The sequence below is a fragment of the Elephas maximus genome, chromosome 23, assembly GCF_024166365.1.
Source record: "Elephas maximus indicus isolate mEleMax1 chromosome 23, mEleMax1 primary haplotype, whole genome shotgun sequence".
NCBI classification, from domain to species: domain Eukaryota; kingdom Metazoa; phylum Chordata; class Mammalia; order Proboscidea; family Elephantidae; genus Elephas; species Elephas maximus.
In genome coordinates this window covers 62,846,563-62,869,845 of record NC_064841.1, presented here as the reverse complement: position 1 = coordinate 62,869,845, position 23,283 = coordinate 62,846,563, and the positions used below count along the sequence as shown (strand labels likewise).

The following is a 23,283-nucleotide window of genomic DNA, read 5'->3' as shown; positions in this document are numbered from 1 at the left end:
AATGCATAACCATCATGTCAGAATGAGAAAAGTGAGCAGTAGCCCTCTCTTTGCAGAGAGGGATGTACAGCCTTGTAAATCCTATGGGGCAGTTCTATTCTGTCCTATCGGGTCACTGAGTCAGAATGGACTTGATGGCAATGGGTTTGGTTTTGGTTTTGTTTTTTATTAGACTTTTGGTGTGAACAATTGCTTGAAGAGTTGAGTACATCAATAGTCCATTCAAAAACAAGGCAAGTGATTTCGAGTGGTTTTCCTGGGTTCTTGATGAGTCGTGAGATGTTTCTGATATTGCTCCATTGTTTGAAGAATCACTGCTAAGTTTGAAGTTACTAAAGAAATTAGCCTCCGTGAATAATCTGTGTGAAACAAGTAGAGGTGAGAATATTTTTTAAAAGTTGAAAAAACAATAATTCAGTAAACCTGAAGCGGAATCTGCTAAGATGTGTTACAGCTGTTGGGGATAAATGTTTGTGTGGAAAGGAAAAAAGGTTAGTTGCACAAATTTACAAAACTTATGAAAACGTAGGGTGTTTAAAGCTGATATTCATTGTTTTATTTATCAGCAGGCACTTCAGAGAATATTTGAATCTATCATGTGACGTGGAACCAGTAGTGTCAGTAGTGAGCTTCATTCACTCTTGTGGACTTAACCCTTGTCAGTTCCATAAATTTTTGTCAGCTATAGAAACTGAGTAGCCTTAATTGTTCTACCACAAAGCGGTTCAGGGGCTTAGCATTTGTAAAGTTTTATTGTAATTTTTTTTGAGGTCAGGGCTGAGATTGAAATTTTTCCAAATGAGAAGAATTGCTCTCAACCACTATTACGCAACACTTAATAGCTTTGAAAATTAGTGTTTGCCAGACTCGATAATGTTTCTTAATGAATTCAACCTAAAATTACAAGACAATGCTTATATGTAAGATTAATACACAGTAAAGCCATTTTGGTGACAACTAATGTTATTTGAATCACAAGTAATGTCAAGCTAATTTATACAGCTTCTCGTGCTGTCAAAAGTTAAAGAAGTGAAATCTCCATTCCTACCCAGGCTTGCAGTGGATAAATCTTCTGAGCTCAAACTGTAGTTTCAGCAACATTTTCCAGACTTTGATGGAAGTGCAAGGGCAATTTCCATATTACAAAGTCCAGTTAACTGTTCAGTTGAGGTACTGTCATCTAACTTTCAGTTGGAGGTGATTAATCTGCAATGTAATGACATGTTAAAAGCCAAGTATCAAGAGAAGAATAAACGCCTTAAATGCCTTTCAAGCAGTGAGTATACTGAATTGAAATAGTATGCTTATGAATTAATATCAGTGTTTGGCTGTACCTGTCTGGTGAAAGGAAACCCTGGTGGTGTAGTGGTTAAGAGCTATGGCTGCTAACCAAAAGGTCAGCAGTTTGAATCCACCAGGTGCTCCTTAGAAGCTCTATGGGGCAGTTCTCCTCTGTCCTATAGGGTCGCTATGGGTTGGAATCTACTCAACAGCAACAGGCTTGTTTTTTGGCTTTGTTTTTGGTTTTCTGGTGAAAAGAAACTTCTAAAGATGAAATGCATGTAATCTTTCAGATCAGCATTAACAGATGAACACTTGTGACTGATTTTGATGGTAGGAAACACTAACCTTGAACCCCAGTTAAGTGAAATGTTACCTCCTAAACAGGAGTTCCGTTCTTCTCATCAGTAGGCCTGTATAACAAAAATTGTACTGAATTACTACTACTATTACAGTATTTTGAATTTCATCACTAAAAATTGTAGAAATCTGTTTGTCTTGATATATAAGTACCTACATAATATTCTCAATTTTGGCTGTTGGCCCCAAAAGCCTAAAATATTTACTGTCTGGCCCTTTACAGAAAAAGTTTACTGACCCTTGCTTTACAGTAAATCAAGATATTCCGTGTAGTTTTGTACCTGCACATATTAGCAGAATTCATGCTTTCAAGCCCTTTATTTCACAATGACCAGAAAAGATAATTTATGGAGCAACCGTCTTTTTGCTGGGTTTATTAATTACAGCTTGTTCAATGTACTATGACTTTATTATTTTGTGTTAATGAAGAAGTTGCTTTCTATAGTTATCCTGTGTTCTGTGGATAGATTTACTGAACACTGAAATTACCTGCTTTGTAAAAGTAGTGTACTCTTTGTTTCTGTGTGATTCTCATGTATTTATAAAATATAGACACTGCCTTCAAGGAACCTCAATTGGGAGAAGAGGCAGAGAATATGCCGAAACAAAGAGCTTTACTTTCAAGAGTGTATTGGGGTCATTTGAACTGCCTAGAACTAAAAAAAAGGTTTGGTTAATTCTGAGGAAGAGTTTTTGAGCCCCTGAAGAGCAGATAAGAGATTCAGAGGAAGAGTCAGGCTACCCAAATCAACAATTTCATCCCTTCAGGAGGCATGGAGATGTATTTTGATTTTCTCCACTATGTGTGTTCATTGGTTTGCTGTTCCAGGAACGAAAGTAGGGCAGCTTGGGCTCTTTCCCAGGATATTACTCTCCTGTATCTCTCCCCTTGCTACTCTGGTAGTCTTAAGAGGAAAGTATCTTTGTTTATGAACTTTGGATGATTCTGGAAGAAAACCCAGAATTACTAGGCTGGAGAGCTTTGGTAGGAAGCAGAGAGGCTCGTCGGTTGTTCTTCCATCACCTTGTAGCAAGGAGACGGGTAAAGATAGTTACTGCACAGCCAAAAAGCTATAGAGAATGACAGGACCATAAAGACTGCAGGTCGAGGAGGAAAAACGGGCTCAGACTGTTTAATTCACAAGGTTCTTCCTTAGATTTAAGTTGTACAGGACAATTAACTGCGTATAAACTGCATGCAGACTATAGACTGACCCGTCAAAATGTGCTCTTTAAATATGCCTTTTTTTTTTTTGGGACCAGAAGTTTGAGTGTGAACTAATTTCTGCAGCTTTAATTGAGCTCACTGGAAAAGATAACATGATATTCATGTATTTATTTTAAATCTGTGATTCTAAGAATGAATTAAATATAAAGCAAGATCATTTTTACTATTACCGAAGCTTGGGTAATTACAAATAAACAAAGAAAATGAGTGTCCAGCTTACGTAAACCTGTAACACAAACCAGTAGTTCAGAGCTGTGTGACCTCTCTCCCTGTTATCTTGTTGGGTGTTCTTTTGTGATCGCCTTTGTATCTTCAGCATTGGGGACCTTGCTCGCTATTATTAAATGCATTCAGCTAACCTTGAAGAATGTAAGATAACCATTTTGACTTTCAAGGTATTTTTAAGCAGATACTTTAAAGAATAATAAAATATTTTAAAGTCAGTGCGGAAAAGTTAAAAAGTCATTGTGTATTTTATGTGTAGGTCTCTGAGAGAAGATGAATTTGGCTGAGATTTGTGACAATGCAAAGAAAGGAAGAGAATATGCGCTTCTGGGGAATTATGACTCGTCCATGGTCTATTACCAGGGGGTGATACAGCAGATCCAGAGACATTGCCAGTCAGTCAGAGACCCGGCTGTCAAAGGCAAATGGCAACAGGTAAGAGCACGTCGACGTCATTGGTGCCCGAGGGCAGCAGCCTTAACTGGAGAGGCCGGAATCCGGAAATTAGTTTGAGATTTTGTAAATAGTTCATATTTGAATACTGAACTGTATTTAATAAGTACTCTGAATAATTTTCTGATAATTTGCTTAGTTAATATGTTTGATAGTTTTGATAATATATTCCATGAGGCATATTTTGAAGATACTCTAATCTAATGGAGTCTATTTTTAATTTTTTTATTTCCATAATCAGTTATTTTTATTCATCCTCTTCCGCCTTCATTTTTATATGTAGTTTTGACCCATTTCAGAAAACTTTTCCTGTAAGAAATTTTCCTCATCTTTTGAAAGACTCCTCACAAATACAAATGAGTCAGTGATTTAATAAAAAGCACTAATATATTTGCTCTGTCTCCAGACTATACAACTTGATTACACAATGGCACACTTAATAAAAACTTGAATTATAATTTCCTCATTTGTCCTTAAAATCTTTTAAAATTAAAAGTACAAAGTCAGGCATTTCTTTGAAGTTTCCATTTTATGTACCAATGTCTTTCAAGCTTTTCTTCTACTTTTTCCACAAGTCTGGAGTTGATGTTTTACTAAGTTTTGAGGGAAAATTTGGCTTATTTTCCAAACTAAGTGTTACCAAATTATGTTGACTGAGAGCAACATCCTTGCTCTAACTCAAGCCAAAATTTTTAGTAGTTTTTCTCCTATCCTTCATACCAGTTACAGGAAGGGGTGTTTGTTAATCATAGAAATATTTTTGACATATTCTTAATTGTGTTAGATAGTAAGCATTTCTCTTCGGTTATTTCTTTGGTGTTTTCCATTAGGTTTCATTTCTCCTAGTATAGTATAGTATGTAATTGGGTATATTAACAGTTAAATTTTACATGGGTATTTTGGTTGTTGTTGTTCCTGCAACTGCTATTTTATGTTATTTCTGTGTTATTACTAAAGTTAAAGGAAAGCTTCTTTTGCTTTGCCTTACCGTGAAATGTGCTTTCTGGTTTTTTAAAAAATATTATTGTTAAAATGAATTTGTAAATGTTATTTTCAATCTGTTATTGGTTTGCCTTTGAAAATTAGTCTGGGCCCAGGGTCTGAAGACATAAGAACTTGCACAGAGCAGGTTTTCAGTTACATTTATATTTTGAATGTAGGGAGACTCTTGCTTTTGAGCTCAAAATAAACTTTACCCAGGACTTGAAAGAAACCGGGTATTAGGTGCAGGAGAATTTAAAGAGAAGTTGGAAGTGTGTCATCCATGGTGTTATACTGCTTCAGGCTTTTGGAAGCCCATGGCAGGCATTTAACATTCAGTAATATTGGTAATAGAAAATGCTGGTGAAAATTTTGGCTGACAGTTTTCTGGAATCTATTTACAAAACCCTGGTGGCGTAGTGGTTAAGAGCTACGGCTGCTAACCAAAAGGTTGGCAGTTGAAATCCACCAGGCGCTCCTTGGAAACTCTATGGGACAGTTCTGTTCTGTCCTATAGGGTCGCTATGAGTTGGAATCGACTCAGTGGCAACAGGTTTTTTTTTTTTTTTGGTTTATTCACAAATATATTAAACAGACTTAAGATAATATAAATTTCTGGGAATTTGTCATCTTGTTACTGACTTAGTTGCTTGTTTTAAATTGTGTTAATGGTCCCCACATTCTTTGGTAGAAATAGAGGTGGATTACGAAAAGATATATAACTCTGTTCCCTCTGAAAAGCTATAAAATTATGTCTTTTTTCCAACCATCCCCACGTTCCTAGCTATATTACTTTAAATAGTTGAAATGTGTTTTGACTGCTCGAATGATTCATTTTGTACACTTTGAGTGGCACTAAGACAAATTTCACTCTAGATAGCAATTGATCATTCACAATTTATATAAACTTTAAACCATTTCTAACGTAAAGGCCGTGTCTTTCAAGGTTCGGCAGGAACTATTGGAAGAATACGAGCAAGTGAAAAGCATTGTCAGCACTTTAGAAAGCTTTAAAATGGACAAGCCCCCAGATTTCCCTGTGTCCTGTCAAGATGAGCCATTTAGAGACCCTGCTGTGTGGCCACCTCCTGTCCCCGCAGAGCACAGGTGAGTGAGACGCAGGTGACGCGTTCTCTTCAGGTACTTCTGAAGCTACTGGATATTCAGAGCAAGGCCTTATTTGAACCAAGAATGAAAAAGCATTTTGGAGGGCATATAAAGTATACCTGTTTACAATTCTCACACCCACAGGTTTACATAAGGAGCCCTGGTGGCGCAATGGTTAAGCGTGCAGCTGGTAACTGAAAGGTCAATGGTTCAAATCCACCAGCCACTCCACAGGAGAAAGATGTGGCAGTCGGCTTCAGTAAAGATTACGGGCTTGGAAACCCTATGGGACGTTTCTACTCTGTCCTATAGGGTCGCTATGAGTCAGAAGTGACTGGATGGCAATGGGTTGAGTTTACATTGAGTATCATTGAGTATATGTTTGATAAAGCTCAGTTAATCTCCTGTCATATATCTGCTTTGAGAATGCTTCATTACTGTAGTCGTAACAGGGTTAATCTACTGCTAGTCCTAAAAATTGTCTGTTAAAAGAGGTCTTCCAGGTTTTATAATGACATCATCAAAACGAGGACAGTTTTGAGACTCCAACAACTTTAAATGGAATTCTGGAGAAATTGGGTTCATCTGGTTGGTCCTACAGCCAGTTTCTGGAGTTGGAAGGAACCTTAGAGACAACATTAAATGGCTTACTGTTGCTTAAAGATGCAAGCGTGGATTCCTTAGTGTGGCGTGTAAGGCTCTAGGTTTATCTCCCACAAGTTCTCTTTGATGCCCGGCCTACTTGTCATCTATATTAAACCTCCCTCTGTTTACTCTTTCCTGTCTTCTTGTCTTTGCACAGTCTGCTCTTTCTTCCAGGAGTACCCTTAGCCCCCATCTCTTAACCGAGCAACTCATACGCATTCTTCATGGCTCAGCTCAGCAGCCTTTCCCTCTGCAGCCTTTTCCAGTTTGCCCAGGCTAGCTGTTTGTTTATAGCAGTTATCATGCTGCATAGATTGATATCTCTCCCCAAGATTAGGAGCTTTTCAAGATTAGGCAAGGACCATGGTTTTATTGACTTAAACTTCCATTGCCTAACACAGGGCTTGACAAGTCCTAAGCATCGAACCAACATTGAATGAATAACTTGATTAATTTCACCAGTGAGGAGACTAAGGCCTGCAGAGAGCCTGACTGATAAGTTAGCTTAGACTGGGATCTGGGTTTAGATCTTTCTGGCTTTCTCTTCAGTCTGATGTGAAGTGGTATTGTGGCCAGAGTGTTGCACCATAGTAAAAAAGCTTCCCTTTGGTCAGTAACTGTGACCATCCTGTTTAGCTCGTTGATTGCTTGAAGCTTATAAAAAACATTTAGAGAACTGTGAAAAATGGTTAATTTATCCCTTTAAGACTTTTTTCCACTGAATTACAGATAATTTGGTGGTTCCTGTTACAAAAACACTAGATGATGATGGTTTTTAAGGTCTATGACAATGTAGTGCTTTCTTCAGCTGTAACCACTTTTAGGGATTACGGGTTAAGGTAACCTTTATCCCTCAAAAGGCAGCATTTCAAGAGTCACAGGACTGGCTCTGGAAAGTAAACACTGAAAAAAAGTGAAATAATGGCATTTTGATCCATCAGCATCTTGAAATTTTTGTGTACGTACATGTGTATAATAAAACAGCTTGGATTTTTTTTAAAAGTCAGTAACTCAGAAATTTACTTCTAGCTTAAAACCAACAGTAACTTTTAGTATAAGAAATACCCGTTTTGAATTGCTAGAGCACCATGATGTATTTTAAAAAGTGGTGGCCACAGACAATAACTTTGATATTTGAAGCTCAAACTGAATAAAAAATGTAGATGGTAGTTTTGCACTGATGAGTGCTTACCTGGCAGCTTCTCTTCATTAGAGAAATACCACTTCAGTTCTTTCTTTTCCTTTGTCCTCTTTTTACTGCTCATAACGTAGATCTGATTTATTTTTATAATTGCTTTTGAATTCTTATTCTTAATAAAACTGAAAAACAACTGAACCAGAGTGTATGTCTGTGACCCTGCTTTGTTTATACTAAAAAAAAAGTTTCCCTTGTATATAGCCATTTTATGTATTCTACCCCGACCCTTGGCCTGGGAATCAGACATCCTTAATAAAAACAAATCAAAAACTGTATATTATTTGGAAAAAAAAATTCCAATTTCACATTTATTATCATCAACAAGAAAATTCCCAACAACTTCACAACGTTCTACTAGTGAAGGAATTCTCTTTAATATCTTGAGTAATAGCGTGCGATTAGTAGTTTTAAACTTTTTAAATAAAATCTTTACATAAGCCAAGCAATAGGTCCTTCATGAAGTAATAATGTTTTGGTGACATATGTGTAAGACAAATGTTAATGACCTCAACTTTACACTGGTTTGTAACACAGAATGTGTGCAGGGCTGACATGATAATAAAATAAGTGAACAGGGAGATTATAAATTCAGGGCTAAAAGTTAGGGGATGCTAGAGTTATATAGTATTTTCCTCCTTTTTACAAATTCTGTTTCTTCTCCAGGTCATGGAAAAACCCAGAGATATCTCTCCTAGAGGTACTGAGTGGTGAAGATTAAAACATACAAACCAACCCATTGTCATGGAGTTGATTCCGACTCATGGCAACCCCTACTCTGTTACAGAGTAGAACTGCTCTGTAGGGTTTTCTTGGCTGTAATCTCTATGGGAGCAGATCGCCAGGTCTTTCTCCCATGGAGTGGCTGGTAGGTTGGAGCCACCGAAGCTAGTCCTTAGATACTTGTTGGTTTACTGGAAAAACCCATGACTTGACTCCAAAGATCTGAGTTTGAATTCTACTTGTCTTATGATCTTGAGCAAGTTCTTTATTCTCTCTAAACATCAGTTTCACTACCTGCAAATTGGGGATTTTTACCTCATACAATGAAATAAGAGAATATAATATCTGAGAAAGTAACTGGCATGAAATAAGTAATTAAAATTAATGGTTAACTCTGAAATAAAATGCTACAATGTTCCTTTGGGTCAATAAGAAGAAATAACAGAAGATGATAGCCTCATTCATAAAATTCCTCAAGGAATTTTATTTCCCCCTTGAAAATATGTAAACCCTTAGTTTTCAGAAAAGCTTTGAGTAAAATCTGGCTGAGAGAATATGGCATTTGAAATGCCCAAGTCTCATGAAGTTGGCTGTGATTTTTAGGGAAGGTACAATAAATTATAATTATTTATAAGCATTATCTTTATTTAAACCTCCAGTGATCCCATGGAGTACATGGTGCTATTGCATATGCATATTGTTATTGCTAATTTATTATTATCAATTGTTATGAATTGAATTGCGTCCGCCCAAAGTGTGTGTCAACTTGGCTAGGCCATGATTCCTAGTATTGTGTCATTGTCTACCATTTTGTCATCTGATGTGATTTTCCTGTGTGTTATAAACCCTACCTCAGTGATGTTAATGAGGCAGGATTAGAGGCAGTTATGTTAATGAAGGATGGAAGGAATTCACAGAGTCATTATACCAAGAAGAATTAGTCGATGTTCAACCATTTCAAGAGGTGGCATATGATCAGGAACTGATGGTACTGAAGGAAGAAGTCCAAGCTGCTCTGAAGGCATTGGCAAAAAACAAGGCTCCAGGAATTGATGGAATATCAATTGAGATGTTTCAACAAACAGATGCAGCGCCGGCGGTGCTCACTCGTCTATGCCAAGAAATATGGAAGACAGCTTCCTGGCCAACTGACTGGAAGAGATCCATATTTATGCCTATTCCCAAGAAAGGTGATCTAACCGAATGTGGAAATTATAGAACAATATCATTAATATCACACGCAAGCAAAATTTTGCTGAGGATCATTCAAAAACGGCTACAGCAATATATTGACAGGGAACTGCCAGAAAATCAGGCTGGTTTCAGAAGAGGACACGGAACCAGGGATATCATTGATGATGTCAGATGGATCCTGGCTGAAAGCAGAGAATACCAGAAGGATGTGTACTTGTGTTTTATTGACTATGCAAAGGCATTCGACTGTGTGGATCATAACAAATTATGGATAAGATTGTGAAGAATGGGAATTCCAGAACACTTAAGTGCGCTCATGAGGAACCTTTACATAGATCAAGAGGCAGTTGTTCAGACAGAACAAGGGGATGCTGATTGGTTTAAAGTCAGGAAAGGTGTGCTCAGGGTTGTATTCTTTCACCATACCTATTCAATCCGTATGCTGAGCAAATAATCCGAGAAGCTGGACTACATGAAGAGGAACGGGGTATCAGGATTGGAGGAAGACTCGTGAACAACCTACAGTATGCAGATGACAAAACCTTGCTTGCTGAAAGTGAAAAGGACTTGAAGCACGTACTAATGAAGATCAAAGACCACAGCCTTCAGTATGGATTACACCTCAACATAAAGAAAACAAAAATCCTCACAACTGGACCAATGAGCAACATCATGATGATCGGAGAAAAGATTGAAGTTGTCAAGGATTTCATTTTACTTGGATCCACAATCAACAGCCATGGAAACAGCAGTCAAGAAATCAAAAGACACATTTCATTGGGTAAATCTGTTGCAAAGGACCTCTTTAAAGTGTTGAAGAGCAAAGATGTCACCTTGAAGACTAAGGTGCATCTGACCCAAGCCATGGTATTTTCAATCACATCATATGCATGTGAAAGCTGGACAATGAATGAGGAAGACCGAAGAAGAAATGACGCCTTTGAATTGTGTTGTCAGTGAAGAATATTGAATATACCATGGACTGCCAGAAGAACGAACAGATCTGTCTTGGAAGAAGTACAACCAGAATGCTCCTTAGAAGCAAGGATGGCGAGACTGCATCTTGTGTACTTTGGACATGTTGTCAGGAGGGATCAGTCCTTGGAGAAGGACATCATGCTTGGCAGAGTACAGGGTCAGTGGAAAAGAGGAAGACCCTCTATGAGGTGGATTGACACAGTGGCTGTAGCAATGAGCTCAAGCATAACAATGATTGTAAGGATGGCTCGGGACAGGGCAGTGTTTCGTTCTGTTGTGCATAGGGTCACCATGAGTCGGAACTGACTCAAGTGCACCTAAGAACAACAACATGTTAATACGGCAGGACTAAATCTACAAGATTGAGTTGTATCTTGAGTCAATCTCTTTTGAGATAGAAAAGAGAAAAATGAGCAGAGAGACAGGGGAACCTCATACCACCAAGAAAGTAGTGCCAGGAGCAGAGCACGTCCTTTGGACCCAGGGTCCCAGTACTGAGTAGCTCCTAGCCCAGGGGAAGATTGATGATAAGAACCTTCCCCCAGAGCTGACAGAGAAAGCCTTTCCTCAGAGGTGGTGCCCTTAATTTGGTCTTCTAGCCTACTAGACTGTGAGAGAATAAACTTGTTTTTTAAAGCCATCCACTTGTGGTATTTCTGTTAAAGCAGCACTAAATAACTAAGACATCAACCTCATTCGTAGCTGACGAAGTTGAAACTTACGAAATTGAAGTTACTTTCCCAAAGTCTTCTCAACAGGAAAGTGGCCTGGTCACAAACTGAACCCAAGCCTTTTCAACTCTAGAGCTCTTATTTGTCTCTGCTCTGTTATGTTACTTTCTGACATGTACTCAGTAGTCTCTGTGCCTATATTTTGAATACATCTATATACATCTATATGTTCTAATCTATGATATATGCATCCATTATCCACTCGATTAAATTCTTATTAGAGGTGATGGGAGAATAAAGAAACTAAAAATGCTTAATGAAAAAATATTGGTGTTTTAAGAGTAATTAAAAAAATTTTTCTGTATGGGAACACCACCCTGAAATTATAAGTCAGTAGGAAAATATGATTTACTTTACCTTGTTTTGCACAAAACATTTCAGAGATGCATCTGATGTGTTTGACATTTAGCCACTAATTTGTTACCCTATTTGAGGTTGTGTCCTTTTCACTTCCTGGACTTGAAGACCAAACTTCTTCTCCATCCCTGTTACCAAGATAATCCTTATACTGTGGTTTTCCGACAGTGGTTTTGCCACAGTGTTTGAAGTTTCGATTCCATTGTGGCGCTTCTGCCCGGTTTAATCATCGTCATGTTTTAAATCAGCAGCAGCTGCTCGTGTAAATCGAAACAATCTTCTGAAATGAATTAGATTCACTGCTTTAAAGGTGAGGAAATTGAGCTACAAAAGCAGGCTCATGATCAGAGTTGGTGGCAGTACTAGAATTAAGCTCTGAAGACATGAAACCTCCGGGTTGTTCTTATTGTCCCGTGTTAAGAGGTTTATTATGTTAAAGTGATTTTATAATATTGTATGTGTTGGTTATTAAACACATTTTCTATTAATGCAGCTGTTTTTTAAATGGCCTTTCTCAGTGAGACCGGAAATCATGAAATTAAGGTTTTCTATATTAGGGCGGAAACCCCAGTGGCATATTGGTTAAGAGCTATGGCTGCTCACCAAAAGTTCGGCAGTTCAAATCCACCAGACCCTCCTTGGAAATCCTATGGGGGGCAATTCTTTTCTGTCTTAAAGGGTCGCTTTGAGTTGGAATCGACTTGATGGCAATGGGTTTTTTTTTTTTTTTTAAATATTAGAGCAGTATTTCACTTAGCATATGTTCCGTAAACTCTTTATTCAACTTAAAACATAAATTTGTTTGGTCTTTTTAAGTTGCACCTTTATTTTTGAGGGTATACAAGCCTGAAATTAATCATTTAGCTTGTTCTGTACGGTAGATTAGAAGTCTAGTAAACTTGTTAATGTAGTTTCAGCTGGAACTGAAGGAAACAGCATAATGTCTTTTGTGGACATGGGAACAAGAAGATTGATTGTCCTGGTGGCACAGTGGTTAAGTGCTGTGGCTGCTAACCAAAAGGTCGGCAGTTCAAACCCACCAGACGCTCCTTCAAAACTCTGTGTGGCAGTTCTACTCTGTCTTATAGGGTCACTATGAGTTGGAATCGACTTGATGACAGTGGGGTTTTTTTAGTGCTATTTTGTAGAATTTCAGCAAGAGGAAATCTTTTTGACTTGGTGTTGAAGTTGTTGCCTTATGTTTCTTTCGGTACCCAAATGGCTTAAGGAACTGGTAGCATTTACCTCCCAATTTGCACTGAAAAAGAACAATTAATAAAAGCTTCTTTTGATAAGGAAACCCTGGTGCGATAGTGGTTAAAGAGTTTGGCTGCTAACCAAAAGGCCAGCAGTTCGGATCCACCAGGCGCCCCTTGGAAACCCTACAGGGCAGCTCTACTCTGTCCTGTAGGATTGCTATGAGTCGGAATCCACTTGATGGCAACGGGTCTTTTTTGTTGTTGTTTTGTTGATAAATCAAGGCCAAAGTCAAATACTGATAGAGAGTAAACTATCATCTATTCAGGTAAATTGTCTCATCTCTACAGGTGTTTCACCTGAGGCTCTGGCTCAGTTATTTTGCTGGGATGGGACTATAAAGTAGGAAAGCAAGTAGTTGTATCACTTCCACTCCTAATTGAGTGGTCATCCTCTTACTTCTCTGTGCCTCGTTTTCTCCTCTTTAAAATGAATACCGTAATGAGATTGCTTTGTAAAATTGCTTTGAAGTCTTAGGAAGAAAAGCAGAAAAAAGCAGTGGAGTGCAGAAACAGACATGGCCCCTGCCCTTGTGGAGCATATGGTGAGTAAATGGGTGTAAGAGCCATGACTGCAGTAGAATGGACTGGATTTAGTGTTAATTAGATACAGGGATCAGGAGAAAAATTGGAGCAGATAATTAAACATCTAGATAAAGTTGTCGGGCAGGAATTGGAAATGAGAACCAGAGTTTGAGAGCGGTTAGGATTAGTGGTAGGTATAGGGTTGCTATGAGTCAGAATCTACTCGACGGCAGTGGGTTTTTTTAAATTTAGGAATCATTAACTAATCCCAAGAAGGAAATTTTAAGGTTGGTCTTTACATGTGGAATAGATTATTTGCCTAACACAATTGGCAGGCTGAGATTGTACTATTTTTCTTAACATTCTAGAGTCGCATCTTCCAAATTGCTGTTTCTGGAGTCTGGGCTGGGCTGTATGTTAGACTATGGGTAGAAAATGACTAGAAGTGCTGACTGACCACAGTAATAAAGATGTTTATCAAGTTCTTAACTGTGAACCAGGTGCTGTGCTAATAAACTTGTTTTGTCGTTTATTTCTTATTTAATCTTTACAACCACCCTCTAGATAGGTACTGTTACTGTATTTTTTCACAAATAATGTACCCACACATATAATGTGCATAGGATGCCTAGAAAAATATGCATGAGGGGGTTGCATGGTTGGCAAAAAAGTGTGACGTGTGTTGTTTGTGTAAAAGTAATATTATCATCCTTATATTTTCTAAGGAGACACTGAGGTTTAAAGAGCTAAGTAACTTTATCAAATGCTGCCCATAGGTCAGATAAGATGAATACTGAGAGTTGGATTGGATTTTTAGCAACATGAAGATCATTTGTGACCTTGTGAGCCGTTTTGGTCAAAGAGTAGAGACTAAACATTAATATTGAATGATGCAGGAAGCATGAAAAGAAGATGGAGAGAATACACAGAGCCACTGTATCAAAAAGAATTGGTCAGCGTTCAGCCATTTCAGAAGGTAGTATATGATCAAGAACTGATAGTATGATGGAAGAAGTCCAACCTGCACTGATGGCATTGGGGAAAAACAAGACTCTAGGAACTGACAGAGTACCTATTGAGATGTTTCAGCAAGCGGATGCAACACTCAAAGTGCTAACTCATTTATGCCAAGAAATTTGGAAGAAGCTACCTGGCCAGCTGACTGGAAGAGATCCATACACGTGCCTATACCATCTTTTCTGTGCTTTGAAGATGATGTTAGTAATAGTAGTAGTTTGCCTTCTGGCCAATATTATCAGTCTAATTATTTTTGTCCGGTGTCGAGCAGTTTCACTATGACTTATCTAGGTGTGAATTTGTTTTTATTTGTACTATTTAAGACTTGTGCTTCTTTTGTTTCAGATTCTCATGGTTTTAGTCATGTTAAACATTTATAGTCTCTAACTGATAGTTCTATTATCAGAAGTTATTGGGAATCTTGCAGTTTCTTCTTTCTGATGACTTTCGTTTGTGGTAAAATTGAGACTGTCTCTTCAGCAAGGTTTAATCAGTCATTCATATGTTTGGCTTATTCAGCGGGGGTATCACTCCTGAGAAGGGTCTGTGTTTGCTTCAGCCAGGTGCCCTAGGGTTGTCACCTGCCTGGAACCACTTTTTAGGTAAATGTACTTAGGCTTGGATTTCTCTGCATCCTCGCCTACACTTGTTATTTTCCTTTTTTTTTTTTGATAACAGCCATGCTAGTGGGTGTGAAGTGGTGTCTAATTGTGGCTTTGAATTGCATTTCTCTAATGACTGATGACCTTGAGCATCCTTTCATGTATTTATTGGCCATTTGTGTATCTTCTTTGGAGAAATGTCTGTTCAAGTTCTTTGCCCATTTTTAAATCGGGTCATTAGTTTTTTCATTGTTGAGTTTTAAGAGTTCTATATTAAATGAATAATTTCTTTTATAAGGATCAGCACAAAGCTGGTTCCTATGAGGTGAGGTTAAAGGTCTCACAAATATCTAACTTTTCCAAGCTGCTCTGCCACTCTGCCATCTCTAACATCCACCACTCCCCCTCCCCTTAGTACTTTCCCTCCTGGGTTCCCTAATTCCCTGCAACTTCTCACAGAACTCACGAACCATATATAGCAAATGGCTCACGTGGTTGTGGAGGCTGGCAAGTCCCTAATTTGTATCAGGCATAGACTTCACCCTGGCCCTCAGTCTGTGCCCAAAGGCACTCAGCTTTCTCCCTCCGTGGGCCGGGAGGCCCACTGCACTGTTTCCTCGGGTCACTCTTGTGCATATCTCCTCCTTTGGTGGTGGTGGTGGGCTCTCTTTGTTCTGGAATTGGCTCTCTTTTAAGGCAAAACTGACTAACCCCTTGGTAGAGTCACAATTACCCTACCACACAATCACCTGGGTGGGAGTTACAAGACCATGGCTGCAAAGGCCACACACAAAAGTAATTAATCCACCACATATGTATATTCTGGATATTAAACCCATCTCTGATACATGGTTTCTAAATATTTTCTCCCATTCTGTAGGTTGTCTTTCCAGTTTCTTGGTAATATCCCTGATGCATAGAAATTTTTAATTTTGATGAATTTGTTTATTTTTTTCTCTTGCTCCTTTTCCTTTTGGTATCATATCTCAGAGTCTGTCATCAAAAACAAGGAATAGAAGGGAAATTCCTCAGTGTGGTAAAGGGCATTTATGAAAAATCCACAGCTAACATCATACTCAGTGGTGAAAGACTGAACATTTTTCCCTAATACCAGGAACAAGACAGGGATGCCAGCTTTCACTATTGCTATTCAACACTATATTTGAAGCTCTAGCCAGAGCAGTTAGGAAGGAAAAGAAATAAAAAGCATCCAAACGGGAAAAGAAGTAGTAAAACTCTCTATTCACAGATGACGTGATACTATATACAGAAAAGCCCAAAGAACCCGCAAGAAGACTACTAGAGCTAATAAAACCAAACAAAAAACCTGCTGCTGTTGAGTCGATTCCAGCTCGTAGCGACTCTATAGGACAGAGTAGAACTGCTCCATACGGTTTCCAAGGAGCGCCTGGTGGATTCGAACTGCCGACCTTTTGGTTAGCAGCCGTAGCTCTTAACCACTATGCTACCAGGGTTTCCTACTAGAGCTAATAAGAGGTCCCTAAATAGTGCAAATTGTGTGCACTCCACTGCTAACCTAAGGGTTGGCAGTTAGAACTCACCCAGCGGTACTGTGGAAGATAGGCCTGGCGATCTGCTTCCGTTAGGATTACAGCCAAGAAAACCCTGTGGGGCAATTCAGATCTGTAACACATGAGGCTGCCGTGAGTTGGAATCAGCGTGAATGCCACCAGCAACAACAGCACAGCTAATAAGCAAATTCAGCAAGGCTGCAGAGTCCAGCATCAAAAGAGAAATCAGTGTGTTTCTCTACTCAGCCTTTCTCTACAGCAGCAACAAACCATCCCATAAGGAAATTATGGAAACCAACCCTTTTGCAATAGCATCTAAATGAATAAAATACCTAGGAATAAATGTAACCAAGAAAGTGAAAGACCTTTGCACTGAGAACAATAAAACATTGCTGAAAGAAATTAAAAGAGATCTAAGTAAACGGAAAGGTGTCCCAGGATGGTGCAAACCGTTACCAGCTTGGCTGCTAACTGAAAGGTTGGAGGTTCAAGTCAACCCAGAGACACCTTAGAAGAAAGTCCCGGTGATCTCCTGGAAAATCAGCAGTTGAAGACCCTGCGGGGTACAGTGTTACGCTGACACGCGGGGCCGCCGCGAGTCAGAATTGACTCGACAGCAACTGGTTCGTTTAATTGAGTAGATGGAAACACACCTTGTATTCATGGATTGAGAGACGATATTCTTAAGACGTCATTTCTACCCAAAGTAATCTACAGATACAATGCAATTCCAATAAAATTCCATCAGCCTTTATTGCAGAAGTAGAAAAGCTGACCCTCAAATTCCTATGGAATTACCCGAATACTCAAAACAATCTTGGAAAAAAGAGCAAAGTAGGAGGATTCACAGTTCCCTGGTTTTAAATTGTATTCCAAAGCCATAGTAGTCAAAACAGTGTGATATTGGTATAAGGATAAACATATAGATGAGTGGAATAGAGTTGAAAATCCAGAAATAAACTCATACGTCTATGGCCAATTGATTTTTGATAAGGGTGCCAGATCCATTCAGTGACAAAAGAACAGTCTCTACAACAAATGATACTGAGATGATTGGATCTCCACCTGTGAAAGAATGAAGTTGGACCCATACCTCATGCCATATGTGTAAAAAATGGATTAGTGATTGTCTTGAATTAAATTGTGTCCCCCCCCAAAAATATGTGTCAACTTGGTTAGGCCATGATTCCCAGTATTGTGTGGTTGTCCTCCATTTTGTGATTGTAATTTTATGTTAAGAGGATTAGGGTAGGATTGTAACACCACCCTTACTCAGGTCACCTCCCTGAATCAAGGTAAAGGGAGTTTCTCTGGGGTATGGCCTGTACCACCTTTTATCTCTCCAGAGATGAAAGGGAAGCAAGCAGAGACTTGAGGGCCTCATCTGACCAAGAAAACAGCACCAGGAGCAAAGCTCGTCCTTTGGACCCTGAGTCCCTGCACCTGAGAAGCTCCTTGACCAGGAGAAGATTGAGGATGAGGACTTCCTCCAGAGCTGACAGAGAGAGAAAGCCTCCCCCTGGAGCCAACGCCCTGAATTTGGACTTGTAGTCTACTTAACCCACTGCCATCGAGTCGATTCTGACTCACAGTGACCCTATAGGACAGAGTAGAACTGCCCAATAGAGTTTCAAAGGAGCACCTGGTGGATTTGAACTGTCAACCTCTTGGTTAGCAGCCATAGCACTTAACCACTACGCCACCAGGGTTTCCTGTAGCCTACTAGACTGTGAGAAAATAAATTTCTCTTTGTTAAAGCCATCCACTTGTGGTATTTCTGTTATGGCGGCACTGGATGACTAAGACAGTGATCTGAATATAAGATCTAGAACAAAACTCCAAAAGAAAACACAGCTAAAGCTTCAGGACCTTCTTTTAGTTAATGGAGCCCTAGATATGTTTTGTGTGATTTAAAGTCTACCTTTTCACTGAGGTTGTAGCTTTTTGAGGGTCCTGGCTTTATGTGGAAGGAGACTTGGTGGTGCAGCGGTTAAGTTCTTGGCTGCTAACTGGAAGGTTGGCAGTTCAAATCCACAAACCTTCGTGAGAGTAAAATGTGGTAGCCTTAGAAATCCTATGGGGAATTCTACTCTGTCCTATAGGGTCACTGTGAACTCGAAGGCATTGGGTTTTTGCTTTACGTGCGAATCTCAGTTCAACTTCTTTGACTTGCCTGTGCTTAAGGCCTTACCTCAGGTCTCCCTATGTGATTATTAAAATCTAAGTCCTTAGGTGTCTGCTATGTCATCAACTCAGGTACTTAAACAGCTTTTTTTTTTTTTAAACCATTTGGTGTTTCCCTTACCTTCTGTGATAATATCAACTATGTATATAAAAGAATATTTGTTATATTTTATCCAGCATTCCTACATGTTTTAGAGTGGGAAGATTTTCAGTTTATTTATTTTTGTAGTCATCATTTATTTTTGTAGTTCTGTAACATCGGCTGCTAACGGAAAGGTCGGCGGTTCGATCCCACCAGCTGCTTCACATGAGAAAGACGTGGCAGTCAGCTTCAACAAAAATTTACAGCTTTATGGAAACCCTGATGGCTTAGTGGTTTAGAGCTACGGCTACTAACCAAAGAGGATGGCAGTTTGAATCTACCAGGCGCTCCTTGGAAACCCTATGCAAGCAGTTCTACTCAGTCCCGCAGGGTCACGATGAGTCGGAATCAACTCGACGGCAACGAGCTTGCTGTTTTTTTTAAATCATTAAAAGTTAGAGTCCTCAGCTAGTGCAAACAGTGAAGCACTCTACTACTGTCTGAGATGTTGGTAGTTTGAGACAGGCCTGGAGATCTGCTTCCGAAAGCTCACAGCCTTGAAAACCCTATGGAGCACTTCTACCCTGCACATGTGGGGTTGCTAGGAGTTGAAATCAACATCTTGATGGCAACTAACAACATTATCAAAAGTTCTTGAGGATCTTATCCTGCCATTTGTTTTGTCTGATGACTCGTGTTTATAGATGAATTGAGAACTCTTATCCTGCCATTTGTTTTGTCTGATGACTCGTGTTTACAGATGAATCGAGAACTCTTCTTCAGCAAGGCCTTAGTTACAGGATTTATGTATACCCAGAAAAGGATGCCCAGTATAATTCTTAATATATTTATATTTTTTCAGTTAAATTCCAGATTTTTTGAATGCAGGGACTATATCCGTATACTTTTAGTATCCACTTGCTTTGCAAATCAGTAGAATAATCTCAGAAGTTAAACTATAAGCTGGACAGAAACCTGTGAGATATCTGAAGTTCAATTGATATTATTTTCATATCTGTAAAGGTTGTAGAAACCCTGGTGGCGTAAGGTTAAGAGCTACAGCTGCTAACCAAAAGATCGGCAGTTCAGATCCACCAGGCGCTCCTTGGAAACTATGGGGCAGTTCTACTCTGTCCTATAGGGTTGCTATGAGTCAGAATCAACTCGATGGCAGCTGTTGAGGTTTTTAAAGGTTGTGTTGTCCTGACAATGTGAAAAAAATCCCATTATCTATCAATTTTAAGGTTTTTAGAGTTAAATACAAAGTAAGATAAATATCTTAAGTTTCCTTTAAATTCCAAGGTCTTTAGAGTTAATGGAAAAGACAAGGGCCTGCCTTGAGAGCCAAGGAAAGCAAGGCACAATCAAGTAATTAACCTGGGTGGGAGTGGTGAAATTCTGCTTTTGGAGTGAGGAATTAGTCATGTCCTCATTTTCCTTCTTCCCTTCCATTTGAAATGACAGAATGACTGATTTAGTAACTGTAAAATTCAATATTCCCTTCAGATTCACTGACAAGAATCCAGTCACTGTCCCAGCTGAGATATCTGGTTGTGAGTAACATCAGATTGTTAAGGCAGCGGGGTCGGAGGGAGAATCACTTTTTAGATAGTAGACACTTGTTTTTGGTGATGGGAAAGGCAGTACCCAGTGTGGGTGAAGTCTGCACAACCTGACCAAGGTAAATGATGACGCTAAGAAGTACACAAAATAAGGAACAACTTTGATAAGTGCTGTAACATATACAATTTTGCAGCAACAGTAATAATAACTAAAAAATATGTGCGTGGTTACATAGGTAGACATGCATGCATATATGCATATAGGAAGGTACATGTGAGTATACAGGTGTACCTGTATTGGTGTATCTGTAGGCATATGTAGATAAATGTTTATATGTGCTGTGTATATATTTGGAAACCGTGGTGGCATAGTGGTTAAGTGCTATGGCTGCTAACCAAAGGGTCGGCAGTTTGAATCCGCCAGGCGCTCCTTGGAAACTGTGGGGCAGTTCTACTCTGTCTTACAGGGTCACTATGGGTCAGAATCGACTCGACAGCACTGGGTTTTTTTTTTTTTTTTTTTGGTGTATATATCCATATATATATAAAAGCACATAGGGGCACAGTTGCAGGTACTTCCTAGACATAACCAAACACCTCATGGGTTTGATTTTCTGGGTTTGAAGGCTTAGGTAGGACCATAGTCTCGGAAGACAGCTTGGTCAATTGGTACAACATAGTTCATAAAGGTATGGTTCATAAAGATATCGTAGTTTGGTGAGTAGCGCCTCGGGTCTTAGAAGTTTGCGAGTGGCCAACTGAGATACAACTGTTGATCTGTACTTGTCTGGAGCAGAAGAGAAAGAAGGAAACCAAAGACTCAAAGACAAAACTAGTCTATAGGACTGATAGCTCACACAAACCATGGCCTCATCTATCCTGAGACCAGAAGAACTAAATGGTTCTCGGCTACCACTAACAATTGTTTTGATCAGGGTTGCAATAGTTGGTCGCGGATAGAATGGAAGAAAAATGTAGAACAAACCTCAAACTCCTAAAAAAGGGCCAGAGGTAGAGACTAGAGGATCCCCAAAGACTATCGCCCTGAGATACCCTTTAAACTCAGAACTGAACCCACCTGTCAGCCAAATGATAGATTGGCTCCTAAAGTAAACAATATCATCCATGAGTACTAGGCTTATTTAAATAATCATCTATATGAGACCAAATGGTCAATATTCACCCTAAAGCAAATACGAGAAGGTAAACAGGGGGGACAGGGAAGCTAGATTAATGGAAACAGAACAACCAGAATGAAAATAATGAGAATGCCGAGACATCTCGAAAACTGTAACCAATGTCACTGAATAACACGTATGTTGTTGCTATTAGGTGCCGTTGAGTCGGTTCCGACTCATAGTGACCCTGTGTACAACAGAACGAAATACTGCCCAGTCCTGTGCCATCCTCACAGTCATTGCTATGTTTGAACCCATTGTTGCAGCCACTGTGTTGGTCCTGCCATCACGGGTGAGTGTGCTGATATTTGAAATACTGGTGGCATAGCTTCCAGCATCACAGCAACATGTGGGCCGCCACAGGACGACAAACTGGCAGATGAATGGTGGGAGCAGTATGTATAGAAATTGTTAAAGGGGAGCCTAATTTGCTGTGTACATTTTCACTAGAAATACAGTAAAATAATTTTAAACATGTTAAGGCAACCTGCAAGATATTAAATAGGATTTATAATATTTGGTGTGAGAAGTATATCTGCAGCTCCAAATCCCATACCAGCTGAATTGTCTGGTGAAGTGGACCTTGGTTAACCTGGGTAATGATTGTCTTCTGTAGTAGGTAAGCATCTCTCGACTCCAGGAAGACTTAGAATTAAGAATGGAAATATCTAAGAGAATCAAAACTTCTCTAAAGGAATATATGCATATTTACATATTTGTTATTTTATATACTTTGAGTATATTTTTATGTATGTTCAAAATTACATAATATAATTTATGTACATTTTAATGTAATATTTAAGAAAATTATACTTTATTAGGTATGACAGTTGAGGAACTAAGAAGGAAATAAAATATATTAAATTCATAAATACAGGTAAAAACGTTTTGGTGGCATTTAATTAATGAGGTTTGTAAATGGACCCAAACATTATTCAAAAGGCTTTTAAATGTGGTTTCTACAGTGTAGATCTTATAAATAGAAAAAGATTTGTAAGTGTATTCTTGATAGCTTTAAGGAAAAACTGAATTTTTGCCATTTTAACTTTAATAAGTTGAATATTAATTTTAAGAATTACAGTAAGCCTCTGAAGAGTATTTTCTGCACAGAAAGCATCATGAGGATTAAAAAATACATATATCCACATTGCTTATACTACTGAATGTATTTCTAAATGTGATTGATGTTACTTAGATAATGATGGCAGAGTTAACCTAATACAGCCTTTCGTATTGTGTAGCAAGTGACTTGCATTTACTAAAAGTTCAGATATTTGTTGAAAGAATTAATATTTGAACAGACTCCTGCATATATTGTAGTATACCTGATTATAATCTATAACAATCAACAACTACAAATTTTAAAGTCCTTTTTAGAACCGGAGCTTATCATTAGAGATTAAGTTACATGAAGTCACTTGATTTACCATGAAGGCACCACTGCAATTCAGTAGGGAAAGGTGGGTCTTGTCAGTAAATGCTTCTGGGTTATTGAATATCCATGTGGGGGGGAAATCTTGACTCCTACCTCACAGTACCAAACCTTTTGCTGTTGAGTAGATTCCAACTCATAGAGACCCAATAGGACGAGCAGAACTGCTCCGTAGGGTTTTCAGGGAGCACCTGGTGGACTCAAACTGCTGACCTTTTGGTTCGCAGCCGAGCTCTTAACCACTGTGCCACCAGGGCTCCTGTCTCACACTGTACATAAAAATTAATTTGAAATAGATCATATTTTAGTTTTCTAGTGCTCCTATAACAGGAATACCACAAGTGGGTGGCTTTAACAAACAGAAGTTTATTCTCTGATAGTTTAGAAGGCTGGAAGTCCGAATTCAGGGTGCCAGCTCCAGGGGGAAGACTTTCTCTTTCTTTTGGCTCTGGGAG

At 38.9% G+C, this 23,283-nt stretch overlaps 1 protein-coding gene across 10 annotated transcripts in view; it reads left to right on the top strand.

Annotated features, from left to right (window-relative positions):
* Positions 1–23,283, top strand: part of KATNAL1 (katanin catalytic subunit A1 like 1) — a 306,368-nt gene that overhangs the window by 186,437 nt on the left and 96,648 nt on the right. For all 10 annotated transcript variants that reach the window (XR_007515202.1, XM_049867866.1, XM_049867864.1 and 7 more), the window contains 2 exons: positions 3,354–3,529; positions 5,475–5,635. Coding sequence is in view for 9 of the 10 variants with exons in the window: in XM_049867866.1 (XP_049723823.1) it covers positions 3,368–3,529; positions 5,475–5,635 (323 nt within the window). In the remaining variant the exon portion in view is untranslated. The remainder of the gene's footprint in view (positions 1–3,353; positions 3,530–5,474; positions 5,636–23,283) is intronic.